We start from the raw sequence: 23,673 nt of genomic DNA, 5'->3' as shown, positions 1-23,673 counted from the left end.
AATAAAAGTCATTCGGTCACTTTTGACCCGAAACGCAAGATTAGGGTTAACTACAGCTAGTAAGCAAAGGCCTCTCTTGTATATTACCACTGCAGTGTTACTCACAATTCTCCTTCTGAACCTACGCATGTGATCGCTGGACTGACGCTGGGCATAATGCATCTTGCAGTAGAACTTCCCTGTAAAAGAAGCACACACAAATTACAAATCCACACAACTTCAGTATGATAAAAACAATTACAACAACATACGTCAGTAATAAATACCCCTTCTCACAAACGCCGCGCAGCTAATGTTCGCGCCAAACATTAGCTGTCTTTAGCTTAGCATGGTGACGTAAAGTCAAGCGAACGTAATGTAGACTGTATATAACGATATGTTAGCCATCCGGTGATAGCATTTATGCTTCAACTATCATAAAAGTGGTGTTAATATGTGGGGATCTCCCTGCTAAAACTAACTTGTTGATCATAAGTGTTTGTTTGATGCAGAGCTTATTCTGTGCTAATCCCAAAGCTAATGGAAAAAAACCGACTGTTTTTGTTGAGGGATCCTTTGTACTGCTACCTTCTTGCTCTTTGGGATAGTTGAGAAGAGTCAGTGCATTGCCAGTCAAATTCTCTTTATGAGAAAATACATTTTCTTAATTTGTATTGATTCATGTAAACCTCTGAAAAACTTAAAACAAGAGTATTGTATTTTTCCTTACAGTAGAGATTAAGTAAAATAATAAAAACATAAGAAAGCGTTCTAGTTTTGTATTGGCCAACGTGATTAAGCTATACCTTAAGAACAAAAGTGACCTACCTAAGAGTGGTGTAAAAGCTTAGGTACATAGTCAGCGTTAGTGTAACGTACCGTCCTCTGAGTCGTAGATGTACCCCCCCAGACGGAGAGTGCTGTTGCAGACGTCACAGCGGAAACACTCTCGATGGAAGAAGTATCCTTCAGCGCTCAGCCTCTCCATCACGTACACACGCTTGGTGCAGAAGTGGCAGACGTCGCTGCCGCCGAGCCCGGGAGCGAAGTCCTTACGGAGCACACACTGAGAGGAAGAGCACATCAAGGTTAGAGAGGGGGGGACATGCTGCATCAAGACACGTTTTTGATGGTTGTTGATAAGTTCCAAGCTATTTCTGCAAAAAAGTACACGAGAATTAGAATGTAAAATCAGTGAGGGGTAACAAGGAACTCAATCTTTTAAGTCTTTTATTCTCTATGAATAGGTGGTGCAAGGAAGGGAAAAAAAGGTAGCAATGGAAAGCAGATTTACGTAAAGCAATACGTAAAGGTTATTTCAAGCAGTTGTGATTATTTGCTTTTTTGTCAATAATAAAATAAGAATCGTCCCCTGTGAAACCGGCAACCCAAGATTAAACAAAGCAGATTTAGCGTGTTATTTCGCCCTTTACAGGGGCTGGCAGGCAGTTTTTTTTCATCGTACAAGCTAAGCTATCTAGTTCCCGCCGTTTCAAGTCTTTATGCTAAGCTAAGCTAACGTGTGACTTCCTAATTTACCACATAGATGTGAGTAGTATCAATCTTCTCATCTCACTCTTGGCAAGAAATTAAAAAAAGTATTTACATGGAGATAAGCATCAGCTCCTGGCCAGCGCGTCTTGTTTGAATGACACGAGTAAACACAACTGCAAGCTGCAGTGAACCTCGAGCGACTAGAGCGATACGAATATTTGCATCGCGTCGAATGTGAACGCAGCATAAGGCATTTGAAACCCTTTTAAGTTATCAATATCCTGTCGTCACAAGATTCCAACACAAGAGTCGACTATTTGAAACTAAAATAAATAGAATTGCGACTTGAGTTCCACTCTACCAGACCGCTATCATCAGCAGTCGTCCTGACATATCGCATTCACGAGAACTGCAAAAATGTGAGGTCCGAGTAACCATTGCCAACCCACATATCAACCACTTCATTCATGAGTCCAAATGGACGTGTGTAACAAATTGTAGGAAATTCCTTCCATGCTTTCCTGAGATGTTGGGTGACTGACAATGGGAAAGACTGTAGAACTGAAAATGCCCAAAACATCAAGGCATGGTTATAGAAGGCGTGGAGGCGTACAAATCAAACAAACATGAACTCCGGGTTAGATTTCTCTCTGCAACACCCACATGCATCTTACCGGCGCTGCATTGGGCCTGTGGTCTGTCTCATATAGGACGGCCAGTTTCTGAGCCTTAGCATCAATTATTGACGATACCTTTCCAACTGTACGCTAACGGGAACGTCAGGGAAACACAGGAGCAGGAGAGGAAGGAAGGGGGAGAGAAGAAGGAGTTGGAAACCACAGACAGGAGTTAGAAAGAAGACAGATGAAAGAGCCGGAAATGTATCTGAATGAATGGTACTGCCGTATAGAGTAGTACCTCTTTCATGTAACGAGGAGCTCCTGTCGGACAACTCTCAGAGCGAACAATTGACTTTTTAATTGTATTAGGTTTCTCCATAGTGTTGCTGCCATTGCACTAAATAGAGACATGAATAAAACATCAGTTGTGCAATTACATGCATATATCATATGAAAGCTGTGTGCCAATAATATTGAATCATCTTTGAGTTCCTACTATACCCTCATGAATTCTCCATCTAACACCACCCTCTCCTTCCTGCTTTCACCTTCATATGTGTATAGCACATACACCTGTACTGTCATTTAAGATTATGTTTAACTTAATATAATTCTATTTTACATAGATTTCTCTTGCACAATTTTCTTCCTTTTTGCCTTCCACAATTTGTATTGGTTTTATGTCTTTCATATGTTCTATGCTTTAGCTATGTTGCATATGACAATAAAGCCTTAGAATCCTGAGAATTCCAGAGGCAGGATATTGAAAAATATGCGAGGTCAAAGACTAATGAATCCTAGACTGATATTAATTAACCACAAGGCCTAATTAACTATATTCTAGCAACGTTACATACCAGAGTTTTAATTAGATTTTACATCCGAGTAACAGAGCTTTGGTCAGACTACGGCTTATTTTCTGGGGTAAACTAAAATGGCACCCCCCCCCCCATAACTGATGCATATTTCCAACAGGTTACTGTTGTTTCAAGGAATTCTATTGATCCTCAGTGCAAGCTCGACAACATTGTATGCAAACTGCAAATGAATGGTCCTGCGCTTTAAATGCTACTGTTGGGCAGCTGTCATCTGAATGATAGATTTCATGTCATAAAATGAACCTACTTTGTCTCAAAAGCTTGGAAAAGAAGACAACATGAACTATTCATTGTCCTTATTGTGTTTCTATGTAATTAAGTAATCGATTAACTTTGCCATAGACCAAGAGGTCTTTGAGAAATTGAGCATAAGATCTGCAGTTTTCCTGCTGGATGTTGATCTGCATGAGAAAAGGTTACCTTGATGTGATCGTTTGTGTCTAATTTCGTATCATCATGAGCACTTTTGCAGCTCTTCTTCTGCTCAGTTTTCAGATTTTTCCAAGAACTTGGACTTTTTCCCTCATAGTTTTGGTTGTGCGGTAAAGAAGCATGGCGGGGAGAGGAGCTGCTGTGTCCATGTTCACAGCAAGTCTCAGAGCAAGAGGAAGAAAGGGCATCAGAAGTGTTGTTGTTGCATGAGGAGGAATCGACAACAGGAGAAGAGATTTGCTCAGAATCGGTGTGAGAGGAGGAGAAGCCGGTCTGAGCGGTGGGTTCAGGGACCGGGTGGACCACAGGGTACACCGAGGGGCTCTGAGATACAGAGGAGGAGGGAGGCGGAGGACGAGGAGGAGGAAACAGGGACAAGGAACGACAGGAAGAGGTAGGTAACTCCACCTACAGAATAAGAATCAGACATTAACACAGAGTCACAGAAACTTGATGACGTGAAATAAAAGCGAAGAGAATTCCACAAATTATCATGAACATGCAATATTCTCTTGGCCTAAATAAAAGACGTGCAATCCACAACCTGAGATTTAGAAATGGGAGGAATAGGAGGAGGAAGAGGAGGAATAGGAGGAGGAAGAGGAGGAGGTTTGTTGGAGCCAGGAAACATGGAGACGAGGAGGTCCGCTCTCTCCTTTATATTCCTCCCTCTACACCCTCTAGCAGGCAGACCCTGGGCTGTCCTCTGCACAGGCAGCATGGTGACAACCAGGAGAGAACATACATGAGTGATTCAATACAAATATATTTGGTAAAGGTTGCATATTTTACCAGTGTTGGAGGAACTATTCAGATCCTTTACTTAAGTAAAAGTACTAATAAAACACTTAAAAGTAAGTAAAATTAAGAATGTACGTTTAAATGTGTAATAGTGACTAAAGCTGGAAATAAATGTGTTGAAGTCAAAAAAGAAAATTGCTATTCTACTTAAGATCCCAAGTTAGTAAGTTAAATGTTTTTGAAACCTCTTCTTATGTGTTGTTATGCAAACATCTATATGTGTAAATAGTAACTAAAGCTGTAAGATTGATGTAGTAAAGTAAAACCTTACTATCGAAGAATAAAGTACAATCATCTCAAAGTTGTATTTAGGTGCAGTACTGTATTCTACAGAACTGTTCCTAAAGTCACCTGCTGCATCTCCTCCTGTGAGCTCTCAGAGGAGAGACGGATATCAGAAGCAGAGAAGCGACCGGGGTTCAGGTCAGGAGAGAAGCGACCTCTGGAGTAATGTTCACTAGGGCTGGGGGAGCGGGAAGGACCTAGTGGGATCCTGGTAGAGTATGTGGGCGAAGGGGAGCGACTGGAGGAGAGAGGGTGAGGAGATCTGGGAGAATAGAGGGGAGGGTTCTGTGGAGCCACAGCGCTGGGATTCTCCAGGAGGCGGAGGTAGACGGAGGGCTGGAAACAGGAAGGAGAGGCGAGGAGGAAGGAAAGAAGAGAGGATGGGTTTACAATACTTACACAAAGATGACACATTCACTGTATGTGTTACTCATTACAATAGTAATGTTCAAATGAAACCCTGAGCAACAAATGTACGGTGGCCAACAAGTGCAAACACAGTCCAGGTGCAAACGGCTCAATAAATGTGCTGCAAAAGGTGCAAACAACACAAATGAATGTTATCCAAACGTCACCAAGTGCTCCGGTCCCAGCTGTGTGCGTCACTTTTTAGTGTCCCCGTTTCCCTTGTGTTTTGAGCTTCTTGCAGCATTTTGTATTTGCAGCGTTTTTCTTATGCAGCGCTTTTAGTAAATGCTGCGCATGTGTTGTCAAGTTGGTGAAGATGTTTCTTCATTTGCATGTTTTGGCATATTTGTGTTTCTATATTAGTTTTTGAAGTTGCAGCGCATTTTTCCAAATGGAGTAGATTTGGACCCTAAGCGTTTGCACCCGTCGGCCACCATACAATGGCTGTTAAGTATGATGGAAGGTCTTTTTGGAGCATTGACTAGAAACAAAGGGTGTGTTTGTATTATCCAATCTGACGCTCTACACTCAAATACGCAAACTGAAAACTCATCTCTTTCGACTCCACTTCGAGCGATAGACCTATTAACAAAGCACTTTTATACAAATAAAGGACTGGCTTATCTAAAGCCAGTTGAGTAGCACTTGAAATGTTGTTGCTCTATGAACCCTGATGTACTTATATGATTCTGTTTTCTTCAAGTTGTATTTTGTTGGTCGAATGCACTTATTGTAAGTCGCTTTGGATAAAAGCGTCAGCTAAATGCAATGTAATGTAAAAATAAGAAGCGTTCCATTTTTACATTAATAAATAAAAAACGGTTTGTTTAAATACATGAGATAAATACTTCCCTATAGATATCTGTTCATCAGTGAAGATGCTAATATAAGAAATAATCATGAGACATGATAGCCTGTTGCCTCTTACAATAGGCCAATGAAAATAAATTAGACTGTGGAGGCTACAGCTAAGATTAGGAGTAAGAGCAAATGTAAGCTAGTTACCCAGCTAAACATTTTATTTAATAATATGGCAACAAAATTATAATGATTAATTAATGTTTATATTTGAAGATAGGAATAAGCTCACGAATTAGTAGCATAACCCATCAAATCACATTCACACAGAGAGCTGAGAGGTCTCAGAGGGAGGCGTACCTGCCACTTGGGGCGAGGGGGAGGCAGAGGAGGAGGAAGGGGGACATTTTTGGGTTTTGCAAAACGGGGGTTTTCCCTCTCATCCATGTCCTCATCTTCCTCTCCTTCACTATCATTGTCCTCTGAGTGAGGAGATGGGCTGACGGAAGGAGAAAGAGGAGGAGAAGAGGAGGGGTCGGATGGGTCCTCGTCAGACTGATGCAAGGAGGAGAGGAAAGGAAAAAGGAGACAGGAAGGTCAAGGGAAGGAAACAGTCTTGAGATTTAGTTTGAAATTGCAAATACATACATTGGGCCAGAGAATGCCTTTACCAGAGATACAGAGTTGAAAGGGGGGAAAAAGAGGGGATGACATTGCCTGGAACTTTCCACAGGCTCGGGAGTCAAACCCTGGCACTTGGCAGTGGACTCGGCAAATGGGTCGCCAGCTCTAACACTGAGCCATCTGGCCCGGGGACACTGTAGGCTGACTATTTATTAGCAACACCTTAAGATGCCTGAAGACCCAGCTTCGCTTTTCAATGGAAACCAGCATGGCTGTTTGTCATGCTCACCAGGAAAGATTGTAAAACTTAGACAAGAAGAAACTGTGTAAAAAATGTGTTAACGTTTCTGATGCACTTTTAGAATCAGACGGCTGAGGGATTTTCTTTATAGCTTACATACTTTTAACAAGTAGTGCCTTGCCTGTGCCCCGCTGCTGCAAAGTGGCACAGTGATGTTTGCTTCTCTATTTTCGATGCAAAGTTTTCTAATATTACATTTGTCACATACATTTCGAAATGGCAGCACTTGGGTCCCCAGATATAGGCCCACCAAGAGAGAGTGTACATGTTCTCTTGTGCATATAAACCTCTCAAAGAGTTATCATTGGTTACATTCCTTGGTGTACTCTATTTTTCAGAACATTTTAAACAAATTGTACTTTCAAAAAGTGGTAGGGTATATCCAGTGTCCACAGCTTAAATGTGGCTGATCATAATCCATTGAACAACATTTTGAACAGAAAACAATGGATATAGTGGCTGTAGTTGGGATGTAGAGACTGCATTAGTGTGCAGGTGACCATATTAAGAAAAGATCAAACCAAAAATGAATAAATGTAGTATTGGGAGACATAGTTATCTTATTGTGATGATTAATTATCATGTATTAAAACTATTAATAGACTCCTTTAATTTCAAAAACAGGAATACAAAAAAGAATAGTTTTACATGTCAACATTAGGTATTCATTTTCTTATATTCAAATACTTTCTTTGCTTCCATACTAAAGCCAGTCAGCCTAATTGTCTAAACCTGAAACACAGAAATAAGTCCAAAGTAAGTCTCAGGGGTGCAAACTATTCGAAGCAGAAATGGTATGACGTCTTCGCACAAGGTCTCAGTAGTGTGTTTCCGTGAGTCGGACCCCCCCCCCCCCAAAACGAAAACTCTTCGGTTCTCCACGAATTTTCATTTCATTTCAAACCTTTATTTATCCAGGTGTATCCCATTGAGATCATTGATCTCTTTTTCAAGGGAGACCTGCTCAAGTAGGTTCCACATGAAACATCAAAACATAAACAGAACAACAAAAAGGACATCATACAGAATGACACAAATCAGCGTTAAAAAAAGCGGGAGGCGCCGAAAAGCGACTCATTTGCATGCATGAAGTCCTCCTGATACGCCTTTTATTCAAACTGTGCTCCTCTCACCTTGCTGCGGCTCTTTGTGGAGGAGTTCTCTTGGAACTTGGCTTGCAGCTGCGTTGCCATGGAGCGCACCTTGTTCTCCCGCAGCTCCCCCTCCTCACCTGCAGGGGGCGCACTGTGGACAGACAGCTGCAGCCAGGGCAGGGTCACAGAGGGGAATAGAGAGAACAATAGGAAGTGAGATCAATTTGAAATGCATTTGAAGCCCATTTCAACATGTTATCCGTTGTTGGAGCTACCTCTGTGAGGTAGTGGTTTCCCTTTCGCTGTCTCTTGTTGACAGAATCCTCTTCCAGTTTCTTATCATCCTGTGACAGAAAATACAGATTCATGAATAGATGAAAACTTCATTACCAACCATGCTTTGATCTCTATATTACCTTCAGCTAATCTGATCATGATAAGTGATTGAATAGTGTATGGAGTGGCGCAGGTATAAGTCATAAAACAGGAAATCAGTTTGAGCACTTCCAGGTTTCCTCGTCTTAATGTCATTTGGTTTTTGGTTAGATGCCTGACAAAAGTCCGTGGTTAACACAAGCTGAAGAGATATCACTTTGTGTTCTACGGCAAACATTAGCCACGGTGATGCGGCCGTGATGTCGTTCATCTCTATATGGTATGAACATGGACATTATGGTAACTTCACTTTGGCGTTTGCATTTACAATTATAAAAATGGTGTGAATGTGGAGAATATCCTCGACAAACTTGAGTTGGAAGAATGCTCAGATCATGTACTTCATTCAAAGTAGAAGTATCAGAGACTAGGAATACTCTGTTACAGTAAAAGTTCTGCATTCAAGTTTACTCAAGTAAAAGTAGAAAAGTATAACCATCTAAATATACTACAAGTACCAAAAGTAAAAGTACTCATTATAAATATTATGTTTTGATTATAATGATTGATCATGAAAGTGTTCTCAAAGCTGGCAAAGGTGCAGATAGTTTGAATGACTTTGTATACTGCAGGGTAGCTGGTGAATTTACTCCAGGTGGAACTAAAGTCTGATTTAAGAGTTTATTAGATTTAAAATCATTAATCCAGATCTGTAAAGTAACTAAAGGTATTACATAAATGTAGTGGAATAAAAGTACAATATTTGACAACTGAATTGTAGTGGAGTACAAGTAGCAAATGGCATTAAATGGAAATAATGAAGTAAAGTACAAGTAACTCAAAATTGTACTGAACACAAGTTAATGTACTTAGTTACTTTTACTTTACTGTGTGTAAGTACTAAAAACATGTGTTGGCTACTGATCTCTTTTTCTGCAATATTCCAATATCCAACAGAAAAATTCAATTGCTTTTAGCCGAGGGAGCCATGCCATGCTAACCTCCGGGTCGGCCTATTGCTGCACGACTCTATTGTTAAAGAATGAGAAGATTCCATGAAGAAGGTTGGGAGGGGTCGGCTCCGTAATTCTGTATGAGAGCATGAAATGAGCAACACAGAGAGAAGAGCGTTGGAGATGTGACAGTTATCTTTACCCTGGGCGTCCTCTTCTTGGACTGAGGCAGGTTCAGCACTCTGTGCTTGGGTTTAGCTGGATTCTCCCCATTATCATCTGGATCTCTTGAACCTGGAATACAAACACCAGGGTTCATACACTTTTTCACCAATGATTTTCAATGACTTTTCCATGACCTTTACCTAATTTTCCATGATCAAAGAAATGACTCTTTCTCAGCGTACCACTGAAAATGGTTTATTTGAACATGGAACAGGAAAATAAGGTCTGCATATGAAACATGTTGGTCCTATCTAACACAAATCCAATAGTAGGCTTGCTAGCTTCTAGCTTCAAATCTCTCACCAGTCAGTTAAATGCCATTTTACGTTTCATTACTATACAATACAGTATTTATTATCATTATAGTATTACTATTTCGGCGTTTAGATAAAATATTAATTATATTTGATGCAACTTTAGTTACATTTCTATGACTTTTCCAAAACTTTGGGAAAAATATTGTTTTCCATAACTTTTCCAGGGCCTGGAATTAGCATTTTGAATTTCCATGACTTTTCCAGGTTTTTAATGACCGTAAGAACCCTGAAGCACAGTCATATTAGGTTTACATAAAGCTCAGAACAATGTTCTTCCAATACTTTAACCTAACATACTACAGAAACATACATTTCAAATGAAAGCATCTTGAGACAGGTTTCTAATCAAACAATGAGGATGTTTAGAAAAAGGGGTTCGACACATTTAATATACAACTAAGAAATAAAGCAACTTGTAACATGTTTAGGTACATTCCAAGATGGGTTATTTTAGTGCATTGACTCAGGTAACTATATTTACATACACATTTCAGATTCTTAACTTGAGTATTTTCAGTTTATGCTACTTTACTTGATTCAGATTTTGAACAGAGTATTTTTACTAAGTATTACTGTTACTATGTAAACTTTCTGAGTAGTAATAATAATAATAACTTTAATTGATATAGCGCCTTTCATTAACCCAAGGTCGCTTGTACTTGTACTTATTCACTTCCTCACCAGTGTATGTGAAACAGTACATCTTGATCTAAATCTAGGGCTCGGACCAGATGCTGAGAGGTATTTATATTTATTCTGAGCTGAAAGGAAGGGTTTCCTTTTCGGATGCTGAACATTTTTCACATATTACAATTTGTTGTTATTTGAAGAAGTTACAAAACAACATCTGATGTTGATCTACTCATAAGCTATCTTTGCATAGAAGAATCAAACTCTTTTATATACAGTAGTTGATGACTCAGGTCCTAGTAGTTGTATCAACACATCTCCCCAGGATTGTGTAATTTGATTAAAACAAAGAAGCTTTCAGAATAACTTCAAGGATGCAATAATGACATGACATACAGGAGCTATATAATGGGAGGGGGGGTATATCCTCAAACCTTTCATACTTTCATTAGTATTGAAAACAAAACCCACCGGTGTAACTTTTCATAACAACTTATGACACCAAGGTCATTTGAGTAGAATTCCCACCAAATGGTCTCTAAAAAAGCTCCGCTGGAGATCAATGATTTCCCCAGCCCTTCAGAGTGTGGATTACTGTGTGGTGACAGCAGGTAGGTGACACAGAGGTCCACAGGACATTAACAGTAAAGCATTTCAAATTGAATGTGGTGTGACTGGAGCTAAGGGCCTCCAGACTTCTGCAGTGACGGCTTCCACAGACATAGCTCACATACCAGCCGTGTCTCTGGCAGGGACCGACCTGACCGCGGTTGTGTAACGTGCAACACTAGCTCACACACTGGAGAAAATAGTCCCTGAGCCTCAGTTAAGTGAAAAACTACCGGATCTGTACTTTAACAGAATGTACTGAACACTGACTGTGACCCCATTTAGCTTCTTTACATGTTCTTAGTTACAGTACATGTCATTTAGCTAAAGCTGTTATCAGATGCATTTACTTTAAAGAGGACATATAATATATATAAATGCTCATTGTCAGGTTCATATTTGTATGTAGTGTCTCTCCTGGGACATGTCTCCATACTTTAATGTTCAAAAAGCTCTTTATTGTCCTCATACTGCCTGTGCTGCAGCACCTCTTTTCACCCTCTGTCTGAAACCAGAGCCCAGTCTGCTCTGATTGGTTAGCTGGTCGGCTCTGTTGTGATTGGTCAACCGCTTAGAGATATCCCACCCCTTAGCATATCATGTACAATGTGTTGGACAATAGACATGCAAGTATTTCATAGTGATGTCACTATGTTAAGGAAGTGAATAAGGAGTCCAATGGAGGTGTTTCAAGCAAAACCTATATAACACACTACAGGAAAGGAAAAACCCCAGAAGCATAATACAGCCTTTAATATCGTATACTACATGCGGGAGAAATTTGGGGTTAAGTATTTTGCCCATTGATACTTCGATATTTCGATTATTGGGGATCGCACAACTGACCAATTGGTAGAAACCCATTTCCACCCCTGTGCCACAGCCAGTATGGGCAGTATCATGTGATTTATAATAATATTTTGAGTGATATTTCACCCTCTCTGTTAGGGAATAAAGGTTGAGGACATTCTGTATTCACAGTTATTTTTGGTAGGGTATAGTGTTACGCACTTGCTTGGGTGGTTAGTAACAAATGTAACTGTGCACTGCATAACTCCCCTGGGTGTCACCCCATCCACTTGTTCTGGATGGCTGGATTCCACTTTCATACTGTAAAGCGGAATTATAAACAAGCCATTTCCTTTAAGTCATACTGGTACTAACTAGTCATACTGCTGTAAATTACATACACCTAAAAGAAATCGTCTAAAACTCAGTATAGATCAAATCCTTCAAGAGAGTATGGATGAAAGTTTGTCTCAATATTATTTGTGTGAACACATCAACAATGAGTGTGTAAATATGTAATCTGTAAATGTAAAACACCTTCAAAAATATTTGGAAATTCCAAAAATATTTTGCACATATAAAACAGATCTGCAAATATACCACAAACAAAAACATGAAAGTACATCTACTTGAAAATCTACTTCAATCACTCGGCCATTTTCGGATAGCAGGTGATGGCCTGCTGATGGACTGGTTTCACTATTTCAAAGTAAAAGTATTCAGTGTAGTTACTGAGTTGTTTTCTTTTAAATAACCAGCTGCTCATAGCTGCAATCTTTATCTTACTATGTAAATGTGACATAGTGAGTACTAGTGTGTGTTTATTGATTCTAATACACACTTTCGTATATATTTCAGTTTGAGTTGGCCTTTTGATTCAGATGCTGTACCTAGCCTCAAGGTATTTAGCCCCCGTTGTGTACAGATCCTATGTTAGCTGTTGTAAGATATGAAGGGACAGCACCCTCAAATATTGTAGAGACACATTTTCCTTAATGTAAGAGCTAGCTAAGTAAATCAACCCGGTTTTGTTTCTCTGTGACAGGAGCAGGAATGAGACTGACCGTTGTTGTTTTCTTGGGAGTTCCTGAAGGCCTCGTAGAATTTGGAGAGGTAGAGAACCATCAACAGCTTGTCAGGTTCAGACGCAGCCATCTCCTTTCCCCTCGCCACCGGCTGGATGCCAAACTCTCGCTCAGCCACGTCAAACGCCAGCTGGTTGTTCCCTGCCATGTCCTCCTCGTTAAGAGAGTCAAAGTCACTGACAAGAACAAAAGTGAGTGATGGTTAGTGTTCAGGTTTTTATTCTTTCTTCAATCATCCTCCATATTCCTGGCATTGGCAGAGGAGAAAGATGGTGAAGTGACACTTTCACGTTCTTAAGGAAACGAAAATAAGTTAGTGGCATAATTATTAGCAAATATACACAAAAATAGGTGCTAAAAAGAGGAAGGATAAGAAAAGAGGGGACTACTTAATGACTAAATTAGACAGAAGAAATGTGTTTTTCTATAGGTTAGAGACACTCATGCTTCTGTGAGGCTTTACTAGCTTATATTTCTAATAATATGCGATTTATTTTCAGTTATCTCTTCCAAAATAAATCCTTATCTTAATAAGATTTCCTGAGAAAATAAAGCTTAACTGATCAACTCCTGTTTCTAAACTGCGAGATGACTACACATTACTTCAGTAGAAAGATTTGTGTTCTCATGGTTACTAATATTACTACGCTGTTTAGTTCAGAAAGAGCCAGTCTGGACAGGTGGCTCTTCACAGGCAACCACAAAAAACCCTCTAAGACCTGATTAACCGCCAAGATTTACGTGTGTTTCATTTTGCCTTTGTGTGTGTTCTTACATGAGCTCAGGCCTCTGGCGGTGTATGAGAGCACACACGGCCAGGCCGTTCCTCCAGGAAGACGTGAGATCGGTGATGTTGACTCCTCTGTAGCCCTGAGTCTGCTTCTGACACCAGGTCAGCAGCCGGCCAGGACGCACCTCGGACTCTGCATGACACAATGAAACAAACAATAGTGTCAGAAACGTCCTGTCAAGCTGGTTGACAGTGAGTTTCCCTTACACATACAGCAGTAATTCCATCATTCCGCATTTATACCCTTGGGTTCCACTTGAGCCTTGTGACTCACAGATTTGGATCAACTCCCATGCTCCAAGCAGAGTAACTTGGCAGAAAATTCACAAACAGAGCAGACATTCAGGTCAGGGCACTAACTGGCCTACTTAAAGGATCTGCAGCAATTGCTTCGATGTGCTTGGAAATGCATAACTGTAACGTCATGGCGGGATTTCTTAGTTGATCTGTGACGTTAAGGAATGGACATTTGTTTCATGGTTGAATTAACCTTATGGTTTTTCTTAAGACTGTAATTTGCAGTGCTGTTTCGTGTTTTATTAAAGGGGGTTTCTCATATATAGCCCCCCCTCATTGATTAAAATGGGATGGATTAAATATTAGAAACATCTTTGTATATTGCGAGACAAAAAGTACCACAAACTGCTGCCTCCAAAATGAGTTGATATACACCCCCTTACACACTATAAACACAACCATTATATCCTCAATATATCTGCAAAAAACTGCCAATCCTCCATTGCCACAGTCCTTCATGGTGTCCCCCAGGGTTTAGTACTCGATCCCCTCCTCATTATGCTTTACAATCTTCCCCTAGGACAAACATGGTACATGGTATATGCTTCCACTGTTGTGCCGATGATACTCTATTTTACCTCTCCAAGTGTGATTTTGAATCCAGGATGCAACAGAACTTTCTCAAGCTTATAAGCTTATCAGTTTTAAGCTAAGTGTATCAAGTAGTCTTTTAGTTCAATCCTTTGGTTACAGTGTCTCACAACTTCAAGAAGTTGTGAGACACTGTTTTCAAGAAACAGCAATGTGCATGTGTTTCCTGTGTATACGATCAGATATACCCACTGTACACTACTTACAGAATTAAACAGGAAACACTATGAAGCGACCAAGACATAAACGGAGCTAAAAGTAGAGCAAATATTGGACTTCCATTCATCAGGCAGCCAGAAACACAACTTTAAGCCTTAAATCAGTAATGGGTGATTTAACTACACAATGACTTGTACCTCTTAGGGAGAAACCTCCATCATTGAAAAAAAAAAACCTATATTAGCCCCACAATCTAACCCAAGGAGGTACACCGCGAGTTTGGGTATATTGTTATAGTGTCCAAACAGTGGTACTACAACTTCTGTGTCAGTCATGTGATGCCAATGGGTCCAAACATACTTTTTCCCATTGACTTACATTGGAAAGAGACATCTGTAAATCAGTGTATCATTTGTTTTAATGTAAATTAAAAAAAGACTTAACCGAAAACTGTAAACAGTCATTATTTACATTTACATCTAGTTAATGTGATAAAAGCCGTTAACAGATTTATTTTCTCTCTCCATTCATTTGACTGAGCCGAGACCAGATGTCACGTAGTGCTTGGGAGGCGGGGCTTAAGGGAAATGCAAGTGGAGTTGCTCTTTTGGCCCCATGAATGCAATGGATTGCCGGAAGACCCAGGGAAGATCTGTATTTTGTTTTTGAGAGGCAGGCCATTTTGGCTTCATGCATCACTGAGCAACTTTCATAGGAATATATGTAAATGCCCCCCCCTTAAATGCTGTGTACAGTTCTGTTGTTTAACCCTGCTGGTGCAGAGTAGAGCAGGTCAGCACATGTCTGTTGGAGGCAGGGTATTGGACCCTCATGTGAATGTAATGTTATCCGGATGTATTCTGTGACAAAGTGTATTAGCCTGTGACAGAGATAAGGCTAAAGCTTGCCCTCAGTGAGGGCTTGTTAGGCATTCACTAAGATGGCAAAACATTTTTTTCGAAAAAGCTTTCAGGAGTTCACTGGAGTTTGTTAAAATACAGAATGTTAAAATAGCACAGCCTTTGTTAAAGCCATCATGCGTCGTTGACCTGCTGAGTCAGTGTAAAGTAATCTCTCATGTAGTTTTAATGGGGCTGCATGTCAGTGGTGGCTCATGGGAGGATCAGATTACTGTAACGGCATGACAGGGAGCTTTAGAGTAGAATACAGTCCCATGAGAGCGGTTAGCAGCAATCCTCACTGTCACTACTTTGTCTTATATTGATTCATCGACAGTGTGTAATCATAGCAGAATCAACTAATATAATACTTTCCCTATAATCACTTTATATAGTCTTCATTTCAAAATACTTTCTGATTCTCTATTCACACATTTTACTGTCTTAAGAAATACTATTTCCACATTTTTGTATTCCTCAACCATATATTATTTCACTCTAATTTTCCTGCAGCATGAGACTCAATGTGTTAGTCATCTATCAAGAGTTTGTGGTTAGGGTTTTGTGAAAATAGACAGATATTTTGCATCTCACCTCTTTTGGAGAAGTTCGCTGATCTACGAGTGGGTCCTCTTTCCATGCGACATGAGTCTTGTTGGCCATCAATGAACAGGTGACGCACCTGAAAGAACCAAAAAGGGGCGATAAAGAGAAGGTTTGGAAAATGTTGGAAACACAATAACAGAGACACTTGTAAAAGCAACCTGAAGGATTTATAAGATTTGCAGTTGACCCAAATCTCACAGGAAAGGTGGGAACACTTTGCTATATAGTTGATCAAAATATGAAGTACTAGCTGGTGATCACAATGCAGAATTTGTAGAAGAATCAGTTCAAAAACCATGTCTGAGCTTGCTGCTTTAAACCACAGTAGCATTTCTAAGTCATTGTTGAGTTTATTTTAGGTATGTGCCACTTTAAAAACATATGAGTAACATCCCAGATCTAGCATGCACAATGATAGAAAATGGTTCTTTATCAATCAAATAAGATTAAAGAGTTTAATCCAATATTATTATTTTTTTAAAGGAAGATCCATGTTTCTTCCTTTTTTGTTTTCCTTTTATATCTGTCTTTAATCAAATGCAAGTGTTATGTGCAAAGGCATCAGCACTTTCTATACTTATATACTGTGAAGAAGACACCTTCATCACAGTTGGCATAGGGGCATTGTAAAGGGCACACTGAGGGAAACACATGAATAACTTTGCTGGAGATTGATAAAATAAAACGTCATTATTTGTTCAAGACAGCTTTATTTGAAGTCATACACAACAATGCTGTGCCAAAGTAACCTGCTTACCCTCTCGTTCAAGGTTGTGAAGGCCAAACAGAGCAACAGAAAACTGCAGCCTTAAGTAGAGGCTCAATCAGTGGGAACACCTGTGCTCAATTGGAGCATACCATGTAGTGCATGGGCAGGGGTGGCAATTTTCTTCCAAGTGTAAAAGTGTTATTGTTTAAGGCTTCTGTGGTCAGAAATGTAGAATATGTTGACCTATTTGATTTATTGTGTTTAATTACTTTGAACTACATTTGGAATATGTTTGTAGATAAGAATAACAGTAATTAAGGGTATAAATAGTTGATTGTCCAATGGGGAAGGGCTTAACAGATATAAGTGTTTTGAGGTGAGTGTGACTGTGGTTGTAGAGCAGAGAGGTACCAGTTATATTTCTTCGACCTGTACATATATATTGAGGTTTGTTTTCTTTCTGTAGATCCTTGTTACTTTGTGTTCTTTCAGCATGTTGGCTGTTAATAAAAGCACCTAAGGATACAGTTTTTGTGACTCTAGCCATCTTATTTAATTCCTAGTTTTTTCATCTACCCTTTTTGTAACATATACGATACAAATAAAGTGTGAGTATATAAAGTGTAGGACTGACCTGGTGTGGGCGCACACAGCTGGAGTTAAGGTTGGGGTAGCGGGTGGCAGGGTCAATGGCGTACTGATCAAAGTTTTTACTGATGTTCTCTGTGGTGGTCTGAGGCAGCAGACGGTAGATACTCTCCCTGAGAACAATATATACCCGTCAGATACTGCAGAACATACTGCAACAATATGTAAAAAGAAAGCAAACACTGAGGCCAACCAAACACCACAACAAGTTGCTTTTAAAACTGTAAACAATCACCTTTAAAGTAAAACCTACATCACTGGTACATTAACCAAACATATGCTTTATTTGACTACTGACACCCACAATTACATGAAATTACCATGATCGACGGTGACATTAAAGTTCAAAATGGTGACCCATCTTGAAACATGAGTCCCTTTGTTTTGCTGTGTAATAACATTCATATACACCTAATGTACACCTGGGCATCATAGATAGTCCCCCTGCCCGCACATAACACATTCCAATTCAACCCCTGCGTCACAATCATAGACTGGTCACAATCTGTCTGTTTCCTGTTTTATTTTGAAAAGTCTTCACCCCTTGTGTGATGTCTGTTTTTACTTCCTGTCTCTGTTCACCTCCTGCCCTGCCCAGCTGTGTCTTGTCCTTTGATTAGTTCTGGTTTTCTGTTGGTGTTTGTAAGATCCTTGATTGTCGTTTGTCGACTGTGAAAGTCCTGTTCAGTTTTGCCTTACCCTGCCCTGACCCGCACTTAAAAAGGTATTTTATGTTTAATCCTTCGTCCTGCATTTGGGTCCACCTTGCTCTGCCTCCACATGACACCCTGACAAGTGACAACTGCAGGAAGTTAACCTTAAGCCCACGCACCTCTCAGCCAGGATCTCCAGGGGACTCCTGCCCTGTGCCCAGCCCCTCACCATCCAGGCACAGTCGAAGGCTGCCAGGAAGCCCCGAGCACAGCCTGTTCCCATCGGCCAGAAGGGCTGAAAGCAGAGAACATGACGTCAGCAGAAGCCAGAGTATCAAACATGACAACAGTCGCTGCGCCTCGTACCTCCAGCAGACTGTCTCCCACCAGAGAGACCAGCAGCTGGTGTCCGTGTTTCTTTCTGATCAGGGCGGCATTTTCCGAGGCGTACATGCTGGTGAAGTCAAACATGGCAACATCCTGCTGCCCGTAGTGGTTGATGGCGAAGTCAAGGGATGGAAGCTGGTAGTTTGTGCCAAAGTCTGCTGCTTCACGGGCGTAGGAGAGCAACGCTTCCTGGTTGACATTGTTGGGACTCAGCAGTCGTTCCGTTTCTGTGTAGTCCTGTATTTAGACAAATCATTCAATTAATCAATTTAATATTGCAAATACATATCCAAATATCACAACATTCTACTTTGCCTCAATGGGCTTTTCATTCCGCACAGCATCCATAATGACTCCAAATCAATGACAATCTGGCTCCATGTCTACTAGATGTGTAAATAAGAGCGCTGGCAAAGCAAACGCTATAATAACGCTTTTGCGAAAATGATTTTTTAACAGTGCACATTTTATTAACAGGCGATTCCCGCCGCATTTTCTGCGTATCTTGGCCTGCCCCATATGTCGAGCAGAAATGCATTTAACAAATGTTTAGGTAAGTTCACTAAAAAGGTTACGTTTCAAAATGTTCATGGTGCCCCTCCACACTTCACTGGCCTGATTTACCGTTATGAAAAGATGTGTAGTTAAGATTTAAATGAAGACATACATTTAAGATGGGTGTGGTCTAAAATAAGGGTGCAGAAAGTTTGGAAGGGGCCTTTGTCCACCCTTAGAAACATCCTTGAAACAATTTGGGGATGTCTTAAGTGTGATCTCATCGCAAGGTGGTCTATCGTTTTGACTTTGTGAGATGCATTATTATCCAAAAACAGAAAATGTCTTGAGAACCAGCATGCCAGGCTGGACAGAGACAAGGTTGATATTTTTCATGAAATGTAATGAAAAATCTGACATGACAAAACTAAAGCAGGTAGTTTGTTGAAGGGTTGAGCTATACGTCTCTGTAGCTTTGGCCACATGTGTTCATGCTGCCGTACAGCTGACACAGCGAGATATCACTCTGCACTAACTTGTAATGTAATTGAGATGGAAAACACTAAGTGAGGCGTGTGTGAGAGAAAGGTGAGAGCAAGTTTCTAATTAGAGCCTGTTTCATTATAATCCACTGTGCAGGCCGCACTGCCAAAACTGCCCTAGTAAACACTCATTCCTGTCAACCCCCCAAAAAGCCTCTAGGTTTTAAATATAGGATTTCTGTGTGTTTCAGGCTCTATTATTATTTTCGTCAGAGTTGCCAATATGCATCATTAGATGTGCTCTCATGTGACTCTGGACTGGTAACTCCTTGTTTGGTTTTATCATTATCTCGGCCAGGAGATCGTGTATTGAGAAAGGATGTGCATGTGTATGCATCTCAGTGTGTGCATGTGTCTGACCACAGCTAATCTTGCATGCTATTGGACCAATCAACCCCATTAAGCTATTTGAGAGGACAAACTGTGATTCAAGGCAATACCTACTGTAGCTACCATATCAGAGAGGCGGTTCAGAGTCATTTAGAAGATGTTGCTTATAGTAATGCCCTTTGCTAGGGGTGCATAAATAATCCAATTGCTATTGCGATGATAATTTTAGATTCCCGCATTGATGTGAAAATAATCGAGTGGGCGGGGCCTGTGGGGATCTTCCATTTAAAGTGATGTTTAAAACTCAGTTAATGGGGCTCATTCACTGGCGCTTCCACAAACAATCAACATAATTATTACATTCAAATGAAGTAGATTATTCAAGTTTATATTAACTTTGGATAATAACACGGGAGAAATGAGCAGAAGCGCTCTCTTTTCCTCTCTCCCTCTCTGTCCCTCTTCCCCTCTCTCTCTCTCCTGACAGCCTGTCAGTATCGTCTCATGCAGCTCACTGATCCAGTAATGAGTGACCCGACAGTGAAGAATAAATATATTTATAACTAGTTTAGCTTGTTCCAGAGGTAGATAAACTAGCTAAGTGTGTTAGGTCTAACTCTTGTGTGTTGCTCCGCTCACCGGTCCGTCACAGCGGGTGAAGCTGCAGGATTTCTGCTTCACACACGTTGCATACCGCTATTTTACTGTATTTTTCGGACACCTTAAAATACTGCCAGACCGGTGAAGCCATTTTGGAGAGCTTGTTTTTCCGCGCACAGAGAAAAGTGTCATGTATTTTACGTCATGTGATCGGCTCTCCCGGTGGCCGATCGATCTGAGCATCCCTAGTGGTAACTCACATTTATGATGACCCCTTTGTCCAGCAAACTCTGCTTTTTTGCCGTCATGACAAAGTAGTGGGTGTGATCTCTGTAGTAAACGATGTTCTCCAGGTCAATACCTGAAACAGGAGCAGACAAACAAACACTACTTAAAAGGCTGTAAAAAGGCTTAACAGTGGGAGAGGCAAACAGACAGGCCAGCATAGTATACAACTCAAACAGAGTAAATTGGTTGCTGGTAGACATTTTCTTTCACCTGTCTCCTCCCTGAGTTCCAGAAAGAACTTCTGGTTGAAGATGAAGGCCACACCACTGATCTCCTCCACTTTGGCCTCTGCTGTGGTGTTCCTGTTGACAAAGTTAGCCGTGATGGCGATGGCCAACTTCCCTCGAAACTCTTTGCGACCAAAACCTGCCGAGAGGGGAAGAAAAAAAGAACCACGAAGAGGAAAAAATGTGACCAGACCATAGCAAAACCACACACAGATGAATAGGCTAGTCCAAACCAATTACAACCATGGATCCTTAACACCAACCCTAACCCTGATTTGACCCTTACGCTAATGCATCACATTTACCACACACTCTTGTGTCACTTCACCACTTTTAAACAAAAAATAACAAATACTGGGTAGGTGGGTACAGAACAAATCTAGGCTGCGGTCAAACTGACAAGAAAAGTAGGTCTTATGTCTTTTCCCAACCACTCTTCCTAACCCCTAGATTCCACCGGGTTCGTCTGCACCATGTTACGGCTGCACCGCGTTACGACTGCGACACGGCGTTCACAGCGATGGCGGCCACTCTAGTCATTGGGTGCTATTCCACCAGACGTGCCGCGTTACGACTAGAAGCGTCCCAGAAGCGTCTCGGCGCTGGGCTCCGCAAAAAATTGGCGGCTGGTCTATTTTCGACGCGAGACGTTGCATAGCGCCGGGGAGGAAGTGAAACGGTCAGAGCATCCAGTCAATCCCCAAAATAAACTAATTTTGCAGACCCTATGTTAACATGTAATCTCTTTGCGCCTATACTACTGGCCTTACGGTAGTCTAGGTTGCCCTCTTGAGACTGTGAAACGCATGCGCAGTTAGTCTGTGTCGACCTGGAGCATGAGGTCCACTGTTCGTTAATGGCTCTGTATTGGTGTTATGCACGTTGATTGAATAAACCAAGTTAACAGAAGATAAACGTGTTTATTTGTAGTAGACTAACATTGGTAGCAGAGGATGGTTAGCAGAAGATGGCTACTGCTAACTACAAAGTTCCACCGAAGTTCGACGAATCCCGACCATACGAGTGTTGGAAAAATGAAATCGCCATTTGGAAGCTGGTTACTGAACTTGATAAGAAGAAACAAGCCCTCGCCGTTGTCCTGGGGCTGGAAGGAAGGGCAAGGGACATCGCCATGGAAATACCCGCTTTGGATTTGAACAACAACAATGGTATGGACACACTGCTAGCAAAACTAGATGGCATGTTTCTCAAAGAAGAGAGAGACCGCGCATACGATGCTTACTCTTTTTTTGACTGTATCAAAAAAGGAGAGCTCCGTGTCCATGGCGGACTATGTGATTGACTTTGAACAGCGATATAACCGAATGAAAAAGTACGACATGACTCTTCCTGACGCCGTGCTAGCTTTTAAACTTTTGGACACGGCTTGACTAGACGAGAAAAATAGACAAATGGCGCTGACTGCGTGTACAGATTTAACGTTTGCTGCAATGAAGACCGCGCTGAAGAGGATCTTTGGGGGGAGAGTGCAAGGCGGCACATCAAACGGAATACACGTTAACGATGAAGCGTTATTCACAGAGCAACGCTCACAAGGAAGATTCAGACGTCCAACAACGCAGCAGTTTGGACAAGTTGGACAACAAAGGCTACCGTCACAGGGTACCAACCCACAGGATAGGTTCGGTAAGAGATCAAAATGTGCTATATGTCAGAGCACGTTCCATTGGGCTAAAGACTGTCCTCACAAGAGTAGCGAACAAGTAAAGCTAACTGAAGATCAAACAAAGGTAGAGGAATGTGACATCACATTGTTTACTAAAGCCTCACTGTCTGAATCAGAGGTATTCCTAACTGAGTCTTTAGGGACGGCTATCATTGACAGTGTGTGGAGAAAAATGGTTGGACAGCTTCGTCACTGATCTCAGTCAAAGTCAAGTGAACCAGATTGTGAAAAGTGAAACTCCAAGCTCCAGACCATTCCGTTTTGGAGATGGAAATATAGTGCATTCCTCCAGAATACTGAAACTGCCTGCCAAAATAGGACAGACAAAATGTCGAGTGGAAACTGAAGTAGTCAAAGCTGATATCCCACTACTTCTGAGTAAGACTTCACTGAAAAGGGCAGGAACCATCTTGGACATGGAGAATGATAGAGCTGTGATGTTTAAACAGAATATCCCTCTTGAACTCACCAGTTCAGGACACTACTGTATAGATATCAGAGACAAGGACACAGGAATGAATCAAATTTAAATTAAAGATGTGGTCCTTACAGTCACAGAAAACAGCCAGAATGAAGATGAGGTCCTTACAGTCACAGAAAATATGACCTCAAATGAGAAACACAAAGCTCTCCTGAAACTACACAAACAGTTTGGTCACGCCTCCGCAGAAAGACTACAGCGACTCCTCCGCAGTTCGGGAAATAAAGACAAAGATTGTGACACTATTTTACAACAAATAGTACAGGAATGTGACATATGCCAGAGATACAGCAAGACCAAGCCGAAGCCTGCTGTGGGCTTGCCTCTGGCTTCAGAGTACAATGAAACGGTGGCAGTGGACCTGCACGAGTTGGAACCAAGTTTATGGTACCTCCACATCATTGACCAATTTACACGTTTCAGCGCTGGAAGCATTGTGAAAACAAAGAACTCCTCTGTGATGGTGAACTCTTTCCTTCATACATGGATCAGCGTCCACGGCCCACCACGGAGACTTTACAGTGACAATGGAGGAGAATTCAACAATGCAGAGTTCCGTGACATGGCAGAGAACTTTAACATTGAGA

The 23,673-nt window shown here is 41.1% G+C and overlaps 1 protein-coding gene across 12 annotated transcripts in view; it reads right to left on the bottom strand.

The window, feature by feature from the left end:
* mical2b (microtubule associated monooxygenase, calponin and LIM domain containing 2b) overlaps nucleotides 1-23,673 on the bottom strand; it is a 93,661-nt gene that overhangs the window by 23,099 nt on the left and 46,889 nt on the right. For 6 of the 12 annotated variants that reach the window (XM_034196569.1, XM_034196519.1, XM_034196524.1 and 3 more), the window contains exons 6-24: nucleotides 20,902-21,057; nucleotides 20,664-20,764; nucleotides 18,416-18,673; nucleotides 18,229-18,344; nucleotides 17,383-17,509; nucleotides 16,028-16,115; nucleotides 13,473-13,620; nucleotides 12,677-12,873; nucleotides 9,245-9,336; nucleotides 7,990-8,058; nucleotides 7,754-7,879; nucleotides 6,056-6,250; nucleotides 4,556-4,825; nucleotides 3,948-4,109; nucleotides 3,392-3,811; nucleotides 2,392-2,490; nucleotides 2,148-2,240; nucleotides 859-1,045; nucleotides 106-179 (exon numbers count right to left, since the gene is read on the bottom strand). In XM_034196569.1, the coding sequence (XP_034052460.1) occupies nucleotides 106-179; nucleotides 859-1,045; nucleotides 2,148-2,240; nucleotides 2,392-2,490; nucleotides 3,392-3,811; nucleotides 3,948-4,109; nucleotides 4,556-4,825; nucleotides 6,056-6,250; nucleotides 7,754-7,879; nucleotides 7,990-8,058; nucleotides 9,245-9,336; nucleotides 12,677-12,873; nucleotides 13,473-13,620; nucleotides 16,028-16,115; nucleotides 17,383-17,509; nucleotides 18,229-18,344; nucleotides 18,416-18,673; nucleotides 20,664-20,764; nucleotides 20,902-21,057 (2,978 nt within the window). Of the gene's footprint in view, nucleotides 1-105; nucleotides 180-858; nucleotides 1,046-2,147; nucleotides 2,241-2,391; nucleotides 2,491-3,391; nucleotides 3,812-3,947; nucleotides 4,110-4,555; nucleotides 4,826-6,055; nucleotides 6,251-6,317; nucleotides 7,353-7,753; nucleotides 7,880-7,989; nucleotides 8,059-9,244; nucleotides 9,337-12,676; nucleotides 12,874-13,472; nucleotides 13,621-16,027; nucleotides 16,116-17,382; nucleotides 17,510-18,228; nucleotides 18,345-18,415; nucleotides 18,674-20,663; nucleotides 20,765-20,901; nucleotides 21,058-23,673 lie in introns of those variants that run through there. The other 6 variants (XM_034196529.1, XM_034196545.1, XM_034196537.1 and 3 more) reach the window with 6 other exon arrangements.

This window comes from Gymnodraco acuticeps, unplaced genomic scaffold, assembly GCF_902827175.1.
Source record: "Gymnodraco acuticeps unplaced genomic scaffold, fGymAcu1.1, whole genome shotgun sequence".
Taxonomy (NCBI): Eukaryota; Metazoa; Chordata; class Actinopteri; order Perciformes; family Bathydraconidae; genus Gymnodraco; species Gymnodraco acuticeps.
Note: the sequence above shows the minus strand (reverse complement) of the source record. Positions and strands in the feature narration are given on the sequence as shown.